Here is a 16,284-nt window from a genome sequence, read left to right as displayed (position 1 = left end):
TACAGGCCAATATCACTGATGAACATAGATGCAAAGATTCTCAACAAAATACTAGCAAACAGAATCCAACAGCACATTAAACGGATCATACACCATGATCAAGTGGCGTTTATTCCAGGAATGCAAGGATTCTTCAATATACGCATATCAATCAACGTGATACACCATATTAACAAATTGAAGGAGAAAAACCATATGATCATCTCAATAGATGCAGAGAAAGCTTTCAACAAAATTCAACACCCATTTATGATAAAAACCCTGCAGAAAGTAGGCATAGAGGGAAAATTCTTTAACATAATAAAGGCCATATATGACAAACCCACAGCCAACATCGTCCTCAATGGTGAAAAACTGAAAGCATTTCCACTAACATCAGGAACAAGACAAGGTTGCCCACTCTCACCACTCTTATTCAACATAATTTTGGAAGTTTTAGCCACAGCAATCAGAGAAGAAAAGGAAAGAAAAGGAATCCAAATCGGAAAAGAAAAAGTAAAGCAGTCACTGCTTGCAGATGACATGATACTATACATAGAGAATCCTAAAGATGCTACCAGAAAACTACTAGAGCTTATCAATGAATTTGGTAAAGTTGCAGGATACAAAATTAATGCACAGAAATCTCTGGCATTCCTATACACTAATGATGAAAAATCTGAAAGTGAAATCAAGAAAACACTCCCATTTACCATTGTAACAAAAACAATAAAATACCTAGGAATAAACCTACCTAAGGGGACAAAAGACCTGTATGCAGAAAATTATAAGACACTGATGAAAGAAATTAAAGATGATGCAAATAGAGAGATATACCATGTTCTTGGATTGGAAGAATCAACATTGCGAAAATGACTCTACTATCCAAAGCAATCTACAGATTCAATGCAATCCCTATCAAACTACCACTGGCATTTTTCACAGAACTAGAACAAAAAAATTCACTATTTGTATGGAAACACATTAGACCCCCAAATAGCCAAAGCAATCTTGAGAACGAATAACGGAGCTGAAGGAATCAGGCTCCCTGACTTCAGACTATACTACAAAGCTACAGTAATCAAGACAATATGGTATTGGCATAAAAACAGATAGATCAATGGAACAGGATAGAAAGCCCAGAGATAAACCCACGCACATATGGTCACCTTATCTTTGATAAAGGAGGCAGGAATGTACAGTGGAGAAACGACAGCCTCTTCAATAAGTGGTGCTGGGAAAACTGGACAAGTACCTGTAAAAGTATGAGATTAGATCACTCCCTAACACTATACACAAAAATAAGCTCAAAATGGACTAAAGACCTAAATGTAAGGCCAGACACTATCAAACTCTTAGAGGAAAAGATAGGCAGAATACTGTATGACATAAATCACAGCAAGATCCTTTTTGACCCACCTCCTAGAGAAATGGAAATAAAAACAAAAATAAACAAATGGGACCTAATGAAACTTCAAAGCTTTTGCACAGCAAAGGACACCATAAACAAGTCCAAAAGACAACCCTCAGAATGGGAGAAAATTTTTGCAAATGAAGCAACTGACAAAGGATTAATCTCCAGAATTTATAAGCAGCTCATGCAGCTTAATAACAAAAAAACAAACAACCCAATCCAAAACTGGGCAGAAGACCTAAACAGACATTTCTCCAAAGAAGATATACAGACTGCCCACAAACACATGAAATAATGCTCAACATCACTAATCATTAGAGAAATGTAAATCCAAACTACAATGAGATATCATCTCACACCAGTCAAAATGGCCATCATCAAAAAGTCTAGAAACAATAAATGCTGGAGAGGGTGTGGATAAAAGGGAACCCTCTTGCACTGTTGGTGGGAATGTAAATTGATACAGCCACTGTGGAGAACAGTATGGAGGTTCCTTAAAAAACTACAAATAGAACTACCATATGACCCAGCAATCCCACTGCTGGGCATATACCCTGAGAAAACCATAATGCAAAAAGAGTCATGTACCAAAATGTTCATTGCAGCTCTATTTACAATAGCCCGGAGATGGAAACAACCTAAGTGTCCATCATCGGATGAATGGATAAAGAAGATGTGGCACATATATACAATGGAATATTACTCAGCCATAAAAAGAAACGAAATTGAGCTATTTGTAATGAGGTGGATGGATCTAGAGACTGTCATACAGAGTGAAGTAAGTCAGAAAGAAAAAGACAAATACCGTATGCTAACACATATATATGGAATTTAAGAAAAAAAAATGTCATGAAGAACCTAGGGGTAAGACAGGAAGAAAGACACAGACCTACTAGAGAATGGACTTGAGGATATGGGGAGGCGGAAGGGTAAGCTGTGACAAAGCGAGAGAGAGGCATGGACATATATACACTACCAAACGTAAGGTAGATAGCTAGTGGGAAGCAGCCGCACAGCACAGGGAGATCAGCTCGGTGCTTTGTGATCGCCTGGAGTGGTGGGATAGGGAGGGTGCGAGGGAGGGAGACGCAAGAGGGAAGAGATATGGGAACATATGTATATATGTAACTGATTCATTTTGTTGTAAAGCAGAAACTAACACACCATTGTAAAGCAATTATACTCCAATAAAGATGTTAAAACAACAACAAACCCAAACAAACAAAAAACACTCTTGGAAAATATTAAGCACCAAGTTAACTTTATCTGTTCTTAATTCCTTTTTAAAACTCCTATCTTAAGACAAAAATTTTACAGCTTGGTTTTCCAGTCATTTCTGGATGCTTATGTAAAAATTAAGTTCAGACTTAACTATTTTACAGGTGAAAAAGTGAATATAAGCATGTAAGATTTTCCAACAGAGAATCTTAAAATGATAGTCTGTATTACACACAAAATTTTCCACACTAGGTTCTTGAGAGATCATCTGTTCCAAGGGATTGCTTGCTATTCTGAAAACTGCTATGACTTAAAATCAAACGACCCCATTTCAAGAAGGCTAATATTCAATTTAAAAGCAAACTGAAGTAACATCCTTTGCAGTATGTCAAATTTATCAGGGATTATCCTCCTGTGCAATGTTTATAATAATAGGTTCTTTTAAAACACCTTCGCTAAAGTTATAGTCATTTCATACCAAGCACTACAAAATGTTTCCACTACTCAGGTATAAAGTCTAGGCTATAGTGTACAAGCAACTGAACAAACGGAGCCATAAGAGTTTTTATTCACTTTATGTTTATATCCAGTTTTTTCAAGTGCTCACTGAAAAGTAACAAGTGATACTGGTGCCGCAGTGGTTAAGAATCCACCTGCCAGTACAGGGGACACAGGTTCGTGCTCTGGTCCAGGAAGATCCCACACGCCACAGAGCAACTAGGCCCATGCGCCACAACTACTGAGCCTGCACTCTAGAGCCCGCGAGCCACAACTACTGAGCCCACGTGCCACAACTACTGAAGCCTGCGTGCCTAGAGCCCGTGCTCTGCAACCAGAGAAGCCACAGCAATGAGAAGCCCGCGCAATGAAGAGCAGCCCCCACTCACCGCAACTAGAGAAAGCCCACGCGCAGCAACAGAGACCCAAGGCAGCCAAAAATAAATAAAAATAAATTTATAAAAAAAAAAAACCTAACCGCACATTCCAAGAAAATGATGCAAATAAGACGATATCAGAAAATACCACTTAGAAAGTAAGCTTTCTTCCTCCTCCACTATCATACTTTTCTACCACTGGTGAAAGTCAACACGATAGAATGAATAAATGAATGACAAATTGGATGAGATTAAACTTTCAAAGGTATCATCTCACTGGTGTTTAAAGATCTGAATGATATGTATCTCATTTTTATTATACGAAGTAAAGGTGAAAATGTATTTACTTTTACCATTTTTATCACAGAAGGAAGAAAATCCAAAGACACAGGGGAGCAGGGACTAAAGAAAGAGCAATGTGGAGAAAGACAACTAGGGGAATGTGATTCTGAACAATCCAAGTCATTGTTAAAAGTGGATGAGAGCTAAAAAGAAATCAGGTACAACGTTTGAAAACTTGTACATAAAATTAATTTTATTAATCAAGTAATATTAGAAACTGAAATACCACTACACACTTGCATAGCACTTTACTGCTGTACTTAATAATATACCTCATTTCAAACTGGTATCTTCACTAGCACTCTAAAATGGGCAAGTGTTTTATACAGGAGGAAAATGACCAAGGCCCAGAGCTCAGACTTCCACATACACACCATTTCAGTTCTTCACCAGGGCTCACCAAGGGAAGAGATTCATTAAACAGACTCTTATACTAGATCCATTTACGCTGCATGGAATCCTTCAGTAAAATGCTGCCTCTGGATTTATTTTTCACACTAATCTCAATTTTCCCACAGTGGATTTTCTTCAAGTGGGATATATGTATATAAAAGAATACACGGGGTTTCTTACCAAGCACTTCAAAATGTTCCACAAACAGGAATAAGAAACTGTTTTTAAAATGTTAATTGTAGGGACTTCCCTTGTGGTGCAGTGGTTGAGAATCCACCTGACAATGAAGGCGACACGGGTTCGAAACCTGGTCTGGGAAGATCCCACATGCCGTGAAGCAACTGGGCCCTTGTGACACCACTGCTGAACCTGTGCTCTGGAGCCTGCGAGCCACAGCTACTGAGCCGGCATGCCACAACTGCTGAAGCCCACGCTCCGTGACAAGAGAAGGCACCATGGTGAGAGGCCCGCACACCACAACGAGGAGTGGCCCCCGCTCACCGCACTAGAGAAAGCCCGCACGCAGCAGCGAAGACACAACATAGCCAAAAATAAAAATAAAATAAACATTTTTTAAAAATGTTAATTGTAAAATCCCTTTTTCAATAAAAAAGTAATAGGGTAATCCCTAGGATTTTCTATTTACATATATTATACTATACTTATATCAGTCAGTATTATGAGCTATCTACATATTTAGCCCCTTTATCCTCTTCATCTTACCTTTACTAATAGCATAATCCTGCATGCTGATCCAAAGACTTCGAGCCGGCTCTTTTGAACAACCCAATGCCAAGTCTACGTAGATAGCAATTTCAGGCCGCAATTTGTAATCAAAAGGCTTCTGTTCTTCATTTCCCGAAAGAGCTACTTCTAATAGGCAACTCATGCATTTATCTAAAAAAGAAATTACACAAGTTATCAATTTCAAGCTTTGTAAATTTTGGTGCTACAAATAAAAGCTTATCATATTTACTTAATGCATATGAAATGATACATTTCAAACCATTTTAAGTAGATGCTACAAAGGTAAAAGTCCTTTAATGCTTCTCAATTGGGCATAGTATCACCCCTTTCTTTATGAGACTAAATGTAACATTCCAGGAAGTAGTTCTGGCATTTTGGTAGGCAGGGCCCTACATGTGTAGCACAGTCTTGTGTAACAAAGAACTTTCTTGCTCAAAACGGATTGATATCCTTGTTGAGAAACATGGGACCACTGGGAAAGAGACTAGCCAAGATTTTTCTTTTCTTTTTGTAGACTTAAGGGAAAATAATCACTTCAGTATGATTTAAGGGAGATCAAAGATATTGATACTTGAACAATTTCTCAACTGATACTTACATTTGTTCAGGTGGTTCCTAACTTTCCAATGGGACATTTGGCATTAAGAATTCATTTTCCATTTAAAAAACAAAACACTTCTCTAAATGACAGGTTCCTGGGCTAATACCCAAAGTCAATTTAACCCACAATATAACTAAATTATCATTTATTTACAATTTTACAGACAAGAGCCTCCTCCTAATATATGCAAGTATTTTTTTTAGAAGCTACTGCTTATCTTTGCTTTTTATTATTATCATTTATTTTTGGCTGTGTTGGGTCTTCACTGCTGTGCACGGGCTTTCTCTAGTTGCAGTGAGCGGGGGCTACTCTTTGTTGCGGTGCACGGGCTTCTCGTTGTGGTGGCTTGTTGCAGAGCATGGGCTCCAGGCGCGTGGGCTTCAGGAGTTGTAGAGCGCAGGCTCAGTAGTTGTGGCTCATGGGCTCTAGAGCACAGGCTCAGTAGTTGTAGCACACGGGCTTAGTTGCTCCGTGGCATGTGGGATCTTCCTGCACCAGGGCTCAAACCCATGTCCCCTGCATTGGCAGGCAGATTCTTAACCACTGTGGGAAGTCCAATATATGCAAGTATTTAAACATAAAATATAACATTTTAATAATTTCATAATTTAAAAAGTGAAAAATAACATTAAAAACTGAAATTGATTATATTCATACCAAAGGCCAGTTGAGTAAAGTACACATAACAAAAATATGAGGAAGGTAGAGATAAAGATACTTTTGTCCTCAGGAGGACATTTGGGACTATCACAGAGCTAAACACTGATAGCACTGGAACTACCTTTATGATGTTAAATACCCCTTGAAAAAAAACATGATTTTACTTTTTTTGATACAAACGTTCCTAAGTACCAGTCTAGCATTCATCAGCCATGGCTGGAATCACTTTCTGGTTCATAAATGAAACAATGAATATACACTCCTATTTGGAAAAGGAAGAAAATCTTCAACATCTCTGACTCCCACCCTCCAACCCTCCAACCCCAAAGCAGAAATCTCCATGATTTTTGTCATGGTTTCTACTTTTGTTTCTCCTTTGGAGATTCTCTTAAATCGAGATTTCTCTTAGATTTTGCTTCTTGGACACTCTCTGAGTCTCTTTCTCTTATCAGAGAAATAATAAATTTAAAATCTAGGGACTTCCCTGGTGGTCCAGTGGGTAAGACTCTGAGCTCCCAATGCCGGGGGCCCGGGTTTGATCCCTGATCAGGGAACTAGATCCCACATGACGCAACTAAGAAGTCCGCATGCTACAACGAAGATCCCACGTGCTGCAACTAAGACCTGGCACAGCCAAAATAAATAAATATTTCTTAAAAATAAATAAATAAAATCTAATAAGACCATACGGGCTATCTAATCTAACTCATTATTTTAAGGATTGAAATTAGAGGTTCAGAGAGATTAAAGGACCAATCCTAGTCTATTCAGGAACTGGAGAAATCCTCTTGTTCAGACAGTCTGAGAGCTAGCCTACCTTCAAAGTAGACAAATGGAAGATGAGGCAGGAAAGGAAACCCCAAAGGTACCATAAATGGGGAGGAAAAAAATAAGGAATCACACAAGGTAACATCAGCTTGAAAGGAGGACAGGCTGGGAGAAGGGATTGGCCCTCACAACTGAGAGGTGTTTATGACCTGAGCCCTCGTAAGTCATGGTCAGTAACCTTCTATGAAGCAGTTTCATAACCTCCAAGCCCCAGAACACAAGTAATTAAGCATTTTCCCATTTTTATGAGTTAGATGACTTGCTCAAAATGAGTGATAAATAAAAACCCAGTAGAACCAGACCTACATTTCCCTAGTTCAGGGACTCTTTTCACCATACGATGCTGCAGGACTTAACTGTTTTTCTGAGGGCTCCAAGTTACAGTCTTGGATCCCCTACCCTGCAAATGTTGCATTTGTTTTCTATCAGTTCTCTATTCAGCAAACCCAGAATAAGAGAAATCTCCAAAGGAGGTACAAACAGAAGCACGTATTCTAAATGCTGCAGAGAAGCACATTACCTAACTGAGGGGTATCCATTTCTACACCATCACTAAAAAGTGGTGTTTTCATCCAATATGCAGTGTCCTGTTCCTCTGGAGACACAGGTGAACCCTGAAGCATGCCACCAAGACACTGCCCAATAAGAAGAGCAATTGTTCTTTCCAGATCAACAAGCCACACCCAGGACTGGGCTGGCTGAGGTAATGGCACACCAGCAGGATCAATCAGTTCTGGCCCTCCTGAAAACAAGATCATTAGTAATTTATCTGGTGTTGAAGATTCTCAAGCTTTTTCATTTATATTGCACTGCAACAAGACACTGAAGCAAAATAATTTTATAATGAAAACATAGATTATAACACTTTCTGTATATATTCTCTTTAGTAGGCTAATTTAAAATACATTCAGATAAGTTTGCCATCAAATAAAATCTGCTTTGTAAAGTTACTGATTTTGAGATAAACAGTGAAACAGTACATGGCAGAATTATCTCCCATTGATTCTATTCCTACTTTTCACTATCCAGATCAAATTTCAACCTTAAGAGTGAGTAACTGAGGTAGTTCATCCCTCCAAAATCAAAACAAGAGTTGATCTAGTAAAATGACACTTAGTATTGTTCAATGCTTTTAAGGCCTGAATTCAGATCTGTCCTATACTAAGATCCAGATCCATGCTTTCTTATTGTACATTTGTTTTTAAAAGTTCTTCACTTAAAAAAAAAAAAACTACAGCTAGCCATAAAGATAAGAAGAGATATCAATGAAATCATAAAAGAAAAACACAAGAAATCATCAAATTCAAAAACTGGGTATTTGAAAACACTAATAAAATGGACAAACCTCGAATAAAAGTAATCCAGAAAATAAAGGTGGCATAAATTTTAAAATTAAAAATACAAAAAGAGGATATAACCACAGATACACTAGAGATTTTTAAAAACTATGTGTGAATATTATGAACTTTGTGTCAATAAATTTGAAAACCAACAAAATGACATTTTCTGAAAAAATATCAATTTCTGAAATGGATTTGAGAAGAAACAAAAAGCTGTAAGAGAACAATAACCACTAAAGAAAGAAAATTAATAGCCAAAAACCTATCTATAAAAAAAACACTAGGGCCAGATACTTTGTTTTTGTTTTTGCAGTACACGGGCCTCTCACTGTTGTGGCCTTTCCCATTGCGGAGCACAGGCTCTGGACGCGCAGGCTCAGTGGCCATGGCTCATGGGCCCAGCCGCTCCTTGGCATGTGGGATCTTCCCAGACCGGGGCATGAACCCGTGTCCCCTGCATCGGCAGGCGGACTCTCAACCACTGCGCCACCAGGGAAGCCCAGGCCAGATAGTTTTTATAAACTCTTATAAACCTTCAAGAAGAGATAACTCCTAAATTACACAAATTATTTCAGAGAAAAGGGAAATAAAGGAAGATTCCAAACTGATGTTATGAGGTTAGTATAATTGTGGTCGTAAAAATGACATAAGAATAGCATGAAAAAGGAAAATCATGGGAAAAAATCAGTTATGAACAGATGCAAAAATCCAAAATAAAATGACACCTTCCTCGCCTAATACAAATAGAGTAAGTCTTAGCAAATTCTGAGATGCTTTAGAAAAACAAGAGTAAACCTGGAATGGCTCCATATAAAGCCTAATCAATATCCTGATACAATCAATATCAAGATACAGTTGACTTCATCTAAATCCAGTTGTCACAGAACAATGGGATATAAGACGGGCCCTCAAAGTATTCTGTCCAATCCCAATCTCTCCAGGAGAAGGAACCAAGGCTTCAAATAAGTGACTTGCCCAAGATCATACAGCCAAGTTCAAATAGAGCCAATACTAAAATCTAAATCTTTTTATGCCTTAGACCAGGATTCTTTCCATAAAACATGTGACCTCATTTAAACTTGAAAGGTTTTTAAGATTTCAGTAATGAAACTCCTTTGATAGCCTTAGGATAGACAGACTTCAATGGAAAAATACATTGGTGTTTTCTAGACATGATATTTTAAGCTATATTCAATGGAATAAAATCATCAACATTTTATAAATTAAGAGTGAATTCACATATTATGTCTAAAATCAAAATGCTATTTCCTATAAAGTACCTAAAAAGAAAAACACAGAAAGATAGGTTTCCAATTTCCATCTTTTACATTCAGTTATCTACATATCCAACCAAAATACAAAATATTTTACTGTCGAATAGAGATTTAAAACTAAAAACGTTTGCATTTAAGAAATACAACAAATCAATTCATTGATTGTAAAATGTGTCATTATGCTGTTGACTGATTTATGAAACAATGCCTCCTATCATCCACTGTAAGATGTATCCAAATTAAGCCATGTCAAAATTTGAAGAAAAGCATGTCTTGGAATCAATGAAATATATTTCAAGCCTGATGATCAGATAAAGACTTTATTCGTGACACTTATATATAAGCAACTTTCTTAAATTTTCCCATCTCAGTTGCCCACTTCACACTATAAGCTCTTAGACAGTAACAACTTTATCTTTTGAGTACATTAAACAACCAAGTGTCAGATATGATTTACCTGATGCATGCAAGAGAAACAACTTTTCTCAAGAGCATTATTTGCTCCTTTATTATCTTTACTTACCATGAAGAGGCCACTGTAACTCTTGGTCTTCTAAAAGAGTGGCCGCTGGCAGGAGTCTATTAAGGCAATCAAGAGGTGGCAACAAGTCGAGGAGGTAACTCAATAAAGGCCGAGCCACCGACACTGGGAGTAACAGTAGGGAGTTAACAATCTGGCAGAGCATACTGCCTGCAGCTGAGACGTATATCACATCTATGAAGGGTAAGAAATTTAACAGGCATCAATTGTTTCAAACAAACTTAAAAAAAAAACTAATAAATACTATTTTTGCCTAGAACTCTTTGTTGAATTATTATATAACTCTCTGGTAGCTAGGGTTGGGTTAGTATTTACTCACTTTCAGAAAGTGTCACCAACAGATACTTTATGGGAAAGCACAAATATCCTTGTGCCAACAAATTCAAAGGATTATAGCTGCTTCCCTTAAAATGCATTATGAATTTCTCATTCACAAATTTATTCTCATTTTCAGATTTACTCAAGAAATATTTATTGAACACATACAACATATCAGGCACTATTATAGGTGAAAGGTGTACAGCTGTGAACAAAGAACTAAAAATTCCTGCCCTCATGGTGCTTACATTCTACTGTAGGAAGTCTTTTATGTTTTTTAAACCAAATTTACTTTTCTTTTTAATTAAAATTACCTCAAAACATCTGGGTTTTCTTATTATCTGTATTGGTTTTTAATCAATTCTGTGTCAATATTTTATTGTATTTGGGGGCAAGAAGACTATTCAGAGATGAGCTCAATTTGAACAAATTAAATTTTAGACGCCTGTGGAACAACAAAATGCAAGTGTCTAGTAAGCAATGGTTTTAGCTTCTCAGTTTATTTATTTCTTTGTTCAGTGAGGAAACTTCAGAAAAAAGTTGCTTTTGGACAGGCTTACCAAATTTTACCTATCTTTGGGATAATCAAGAAAAGGCACCTAGTAGGTAACTAGAGAAAGGCTCTTGTGTAAAAAAGGAGTTCTCAGCTAGATGCATATATGGCAGTCAACATACACATGGCGGTTAAAGACAACAGGACCAGATAAGATCATTCTCAGAGAAAAGAGGGTTGAGGGCAAAATTCAGAAGATCCTAAACATTAAAGGGCATGCCCCAAAAAGAGGGGCTTACAGGAACAGACTGAAAAAGAGTGGGCAAAGAGATATGTGTAAATACAGGATTGTGCCTACACAGAAGACCAGAGAAAAGAAAGCATTTCAAGACAGAGATGGTAAATGCTAAAGAAAGGTAAAGAAATAGATGAAAATCTCACTTTATGCCATTTAATATTAATCTTTTTGAGTATATATCATCTAATTCCTTTAAATTAGACCTCTGTCACACCAATTAGTGTCTTTTAAGATTAATTAGATCAATCACTGTTGCCACCACCCCAAAAGCAAGATCAAAGGGATCTTCGATAACAAGGGAAATTCAACGTCATTCCTATTCCACTCAGAGGTTTCTGGCCCTCTTAAAGCTTTGGAAAGGCCAAGAACTCTTGCTTTACAACCACTGATTAAATATGAAACCCAGTACCAAACACACCTCTTAATTTTTCTCCAACGCTGCCATTCCAAGGACTTTCTTTGAGCAAATTTGCAGAACGTGAATAAATGTCTGTGGCATGAGGCAACAAGAGCTGAAGATGTTTATGAAGCAATGCCACACTGCTTGAGTTCTGAGGAAAAAAGTTCCTAAATTACTACTTTGGAAGATTCAAGGTAGAAAAATATCATGGCTTACCCAAATATCTGAGTTTCAAGGTCCCTGAGAAAAGACCATAAAAGGCAAAGAATCACATACCTCACTAATGTTATTGATATGGCAAAATGCCAGCAGCTGTTTCTGCAGTGAACATAGTAGTTCATGAAGATGAGCAGGCTGACTGTTCTCTGAAGACGATGTTCCAAGTAGAAATTTATCACTATTCTTTTCTAGCTCCCCAAATGCTTGATCCTAAAATGATACATAAATTAAGATTATATTTGAAGTGTTTGAAAGTGAAATTAATGTCCTACCATAAATGATTCTGATTTAAGAAGCCACTATCTCCTTTCTCCCATTATTAATCTTTAAATCTTTGCTATGCTGTCATTAGCTATAAGGTGGTAAGACTTATCAAGCAATTTCAATTTGTTTTTCCATTAAAAACTTTCACCACAAGAACTTTTGTGGTTTCACCACAAAAACTTTGAAAATGCGGAAAACAAGAAAAAGGAAAACAATACCCAAAGACAACACATTTCAACATTTTAATGCTATTGCTTTCCTGACCTCCTATGTAAAGTTTTTGTTTTCACATATTTGAATTTCTAAGAACACAATTCTTAGAAATTAAATTTATTTCTGACTATAAAAGAAGTAAGTGGCCTAAAGAAACATGACAACTAAATACAATGTATGATCCTGGATTTGGGGGGCAGGGGGAGGGTGCCATAAAGGACATTACTGGGATAACTGTAGAAATTTGAATATGGACTCTGTATTATACAATGGTTCTGTGTCGACGTTAAATTTCCTGAATTCGATAATTGTTCTGTTGTTATGTAAGAGAATGTCCTTATTCTTAAGATATATAAGTGCTTAGGAATAGCCAGTATGACATCTGCAGTTTACTCTCAAATGATGGATGGAAGAATGGAAACAAGGAAAGGCAAATTTGGCTGAAGCGTATAGGAGAGTTCTTTGAAAGTTTCCTGTAATTCTTGTGGGAGTTTTAAGTTATTTAAAGTTAAAAATATTTTTTTAAAACAGAAATAGTGTAACAAATTTAGAAAATACCAAAACTGTATTTTAAAAAATTTTAGGGCTTCCCTGGTGGCGCAGTGGTTGAGAGTCCGCCTGCCAATGCAGGGGACACGGGTTTGTGCCCCAGTCCGGGAGGATCCCACATGCCGCAGAGTGGCTGGGCCCGTGGGCCATGGCCGCTGGGCCTGTGTGTACGGAGCCTGTGCTCCGTGGCAGGAGAGGCCACAACAGTGAGAGGCCCGTGTACCGTTAAAAAAAAAAAAAACTTCAAATCACCATTTAGTCAACCACTGTATCTAATCTTTTTTTGTGACTTTTAATTTTTTTCATAATACTGCATATTCTGTTTTTAGTCTTCTCTTTTCTAACAGATCCACAAATATTTTACATGTTTTCATAAGCCATGTGTACATAAAATTTGAGACATAATATTCCACTGAGTATATATATCATAATGTACTTAAACCATTCCTCAACTTTTAGATATTTCAGTTGTTTCCAACTTTTCTTTCTTATAATAATGATGTGATGAACATCTTTATGCATAAAGTATGGTCTTTGTTTATAAATATGCAAGAGAGAGTCACAGAACATTTTAAGGCCCTTCCTATATAAGCACCTTTATAAGCAGCCAAATTAGCACTGCTAGAGACTGAATGAATGTTTGTGTCCCTTCAAAATTCTTATGTTGAACCCAATGTGGTGGTATTTGGAGGTGGGGTCTCTGGGAGGTGATTAAGTCATGAGGGCAGAACCCTCGTGAATGGGATTAGTGACCTTACAAAAGAGACAACAGAGAGTTCCCTTGTATGAGGACACAGCAAGAAGACGGCTGTCTATGAATCAAGAAGCAGGCACCACCAAATCTGCTGCCTCCTTGATCTTGGACTTTCCGTCTCCATAACTGTGAGAAATAAATCTGTGTTGTAGATAAGCTGGCCCACTCTGTGGTATTCTATTACAGCAACCCAAACAGACTAAGACCAGCACCATTATTTTAAAATCTTAGAACATGACAAATTTGGTTAAATTACATCAGAAAGAAACAAAAATTTATGATTTTCAGCCTAAAAGCAGTTAGTATTTTATTTCCATTGCCATATAATATACACATCTACCTCAGCCCTACTGGCATAAAAAAGGCACTACTTTAATACAACTTTGGGAAAAAAATTCAGTTAATACCAAATGGATACACTGTAACATTGTTCCCATTCCATTTGCAGCCAAACATCAGCTCAAATTTACATCCTTAAATCTGAAAGAAAATAATTCTATAGGAACAACTGTCACTGACTTAGTCAACAACCTTTTAAGTTGGGCAGAACAGAACACTAAGACATGTACAGAAGAAAAAGAATATACAGACCTGACCCTGAAGAGTAGGAGACAATATGAAATGATACACAAACTATTCAAAGTTAAGTCACATAGTACACTTTGACTTTAAAAACTGGTGAGAGGTATGCAGTTATAATTACATGGTTAGAAAAGGTTATTTGAGCAAGGCTTCCAAGAACAGTCAAGTGTTAAAGAAGTCACAGATTGGTAGACAAGAAGAGAGAGGAGGAAATAGGTGTGCCACGCATGAGTTCATATGAGTGTGGTGTGTAAGCCAAATGATGAAGGGTCTGAAAAAGTTCTGATTTAATAAAATGAGGGTATTTAATACAACAAGGTTATTCTAGCAGTAGGATGCTGAGAGAAGACCAGCAACAGTGACAACAGCTATAACACTGCTATTACCATTAGGTCGTGATGGCATGGATTAGAACCCATAAAAATGGAAAGAAAAAAAGTGACGGATCTAAGAAACACCAGGGAGGAAGAACTAAGGGCATCCTAATACAGAGAAGGCTATACTGTCCATTGTCTTCTCTCCTATTGACCAGCTATTTTTAATAATTTAATAAAATAATAATTTTAATTAATTGACCAGCCTATTTTTAAACAATTTAAACCACATTGTTTAATTATAAGATTACATCTGGTAAGGTTAATCCTTTCCTCATTCTTCTTCTCTTGCAAAATGTTGTTGAATATTTTTACCTGCTTATTCTTGTACATTAATATCAGAAAAAAATTGGTAAAAATTCCAAAACAAATCTCTTTGGAACTCTCAACTACAAGTCATTTGGCACCCACAATATTTCAGAAGATCTGACATATCTCTCCCCTTTCAGGGAGTGGAGTTTAGTTTTACTTATTTCATAAGCGTTTAAATGTCAAAATACCTTGACCTGAAGTGATCCCTACCCCCTCCAAAAACAAAACAAAACAAAACCAACCCAAGTTTTATTTATTTATTCTTTTTAACGACAAAAAAAAAGAGCAACTTACCGTATAAAATCCTAAATTTCTTAAAAGAGTCTTCATCAAAATTTCAGCCAGATGGGTGTCTGGATGGCAGCTCTGAGTGCCATAAGGTTGATCCGACAGGCTTCCATAGCCAGTACATACAGAAGAGAGGTCAGCAGCATCGGAGGGTGAGCTATAGCCAAGTAAGGAGGCTACATGGGTATGATCTTGCAAACTTGTTAGGATAATATCCAGTTGCATTCTCTAAAGAAAAATATTTCCATCGATGAAATAGGAACAAATAATAATTAGCTTAAAATGCACTAGAAAAGTAAAAAAAGGATCCCGCAGTGGGGGGGGGGGGGAATACATACTAATGATGCTAACTAATTCACTTAATATCCTAATGAACAATAATCTTTTAGGAAGTCTATAATTTTTTAAAAAGCTATCCCACTAATACCTTTTGAGAAATTGCAACTTATAGTGTTTTATTACATCTTTTACTACCTGAAACTCTTAAGCTAAAATGGTACACTCTACATAATGATTTTAGCACTATAAGTAAGAGGAGTAGGCAATGTCAACAGATAAATTACACTATACATTCTTCTACAGAATTACCAATGAAACTATTTATTCTAATGTTTAAAATAAATCACTTGAAATCTAAACTAATACCAAATACTCATTGGAAAGCATCTGTGGCTATTATACCGCCAGATTTTTCCCTCAAATCTATAACTCAACACTTGATTGTTCTACTTGGTTGAACAAAATGTACTTATTTTAACGTACATAAGATAATAAAAATGGAAAGAAGCAGCATACTCATATCATCAAGTACTTTTTCACAACAGTCGTCTTCTTTTACTTTTTATGTAAGCTCTTTCAAAGTTCTGGGCATGGAACCAACAGCAGCACATGCCCTTGATTTCAACTCAGAATACTACAAATAAACTAAAAGATCTCTGGTTTGACAGTGTGAGCAACATTGGAAAAATTAGACATAATTTTAATAATTAGCCCCAAATCATTTAATGA

The 16,284-nt window shown here is 36.8% G+C and overlaps 1 protein-coding gene across 1 annotated transcript in view; it reads right to left on the bottom strand.

The window, feature by feature from the left end:
• The window catches only part of HERC1 (HECT and RLD domain containing E3 ubiquitin protein ligase family member 1), a 216,611-nt gene that overhangs the window by 122,924 nt on the left and 77,403 nt on the right, over positions 1-16,284 (bottom strand). Inside the window, 6 exon segments of the mRNA XM_032621703.1 lie at positions 4,945-5,118; positions 7,578-7,799; positions 10,195-10,386; positions 11,740-11,872; positions 11,998-12,150; positions 15,283-15,504. Of these exon segments, the coding sequence (XP_032477594.1) occupies positions 4,945-5,118; positions 7,578-7,799; positions 10,195-10,386; positions 11,740-11,872; positions 11,998-12,150; positions 15,283-15,504 (1,096 nt within the window).

This window comes from Phocoena sinus, chromosome 2 (genome assembly GCF_008692025.1).
Source record: "Phocoena sinus isolate mPhoSin1 chromosome 2, mPhoSin1.pri, whole genome shotgun sequence".
Lineage (NCBI taxonomy): Eukaryota > Metazoa > Chordata > Mammalia > Artiodactyla > Phocoenidae > Phocoena > Phocoena sinus.
The sequence above is the reverse complement of the archived record's forward strand: the minus strand, read 5'-3'. Positions and strand labels throughout refer to the sequence as shown.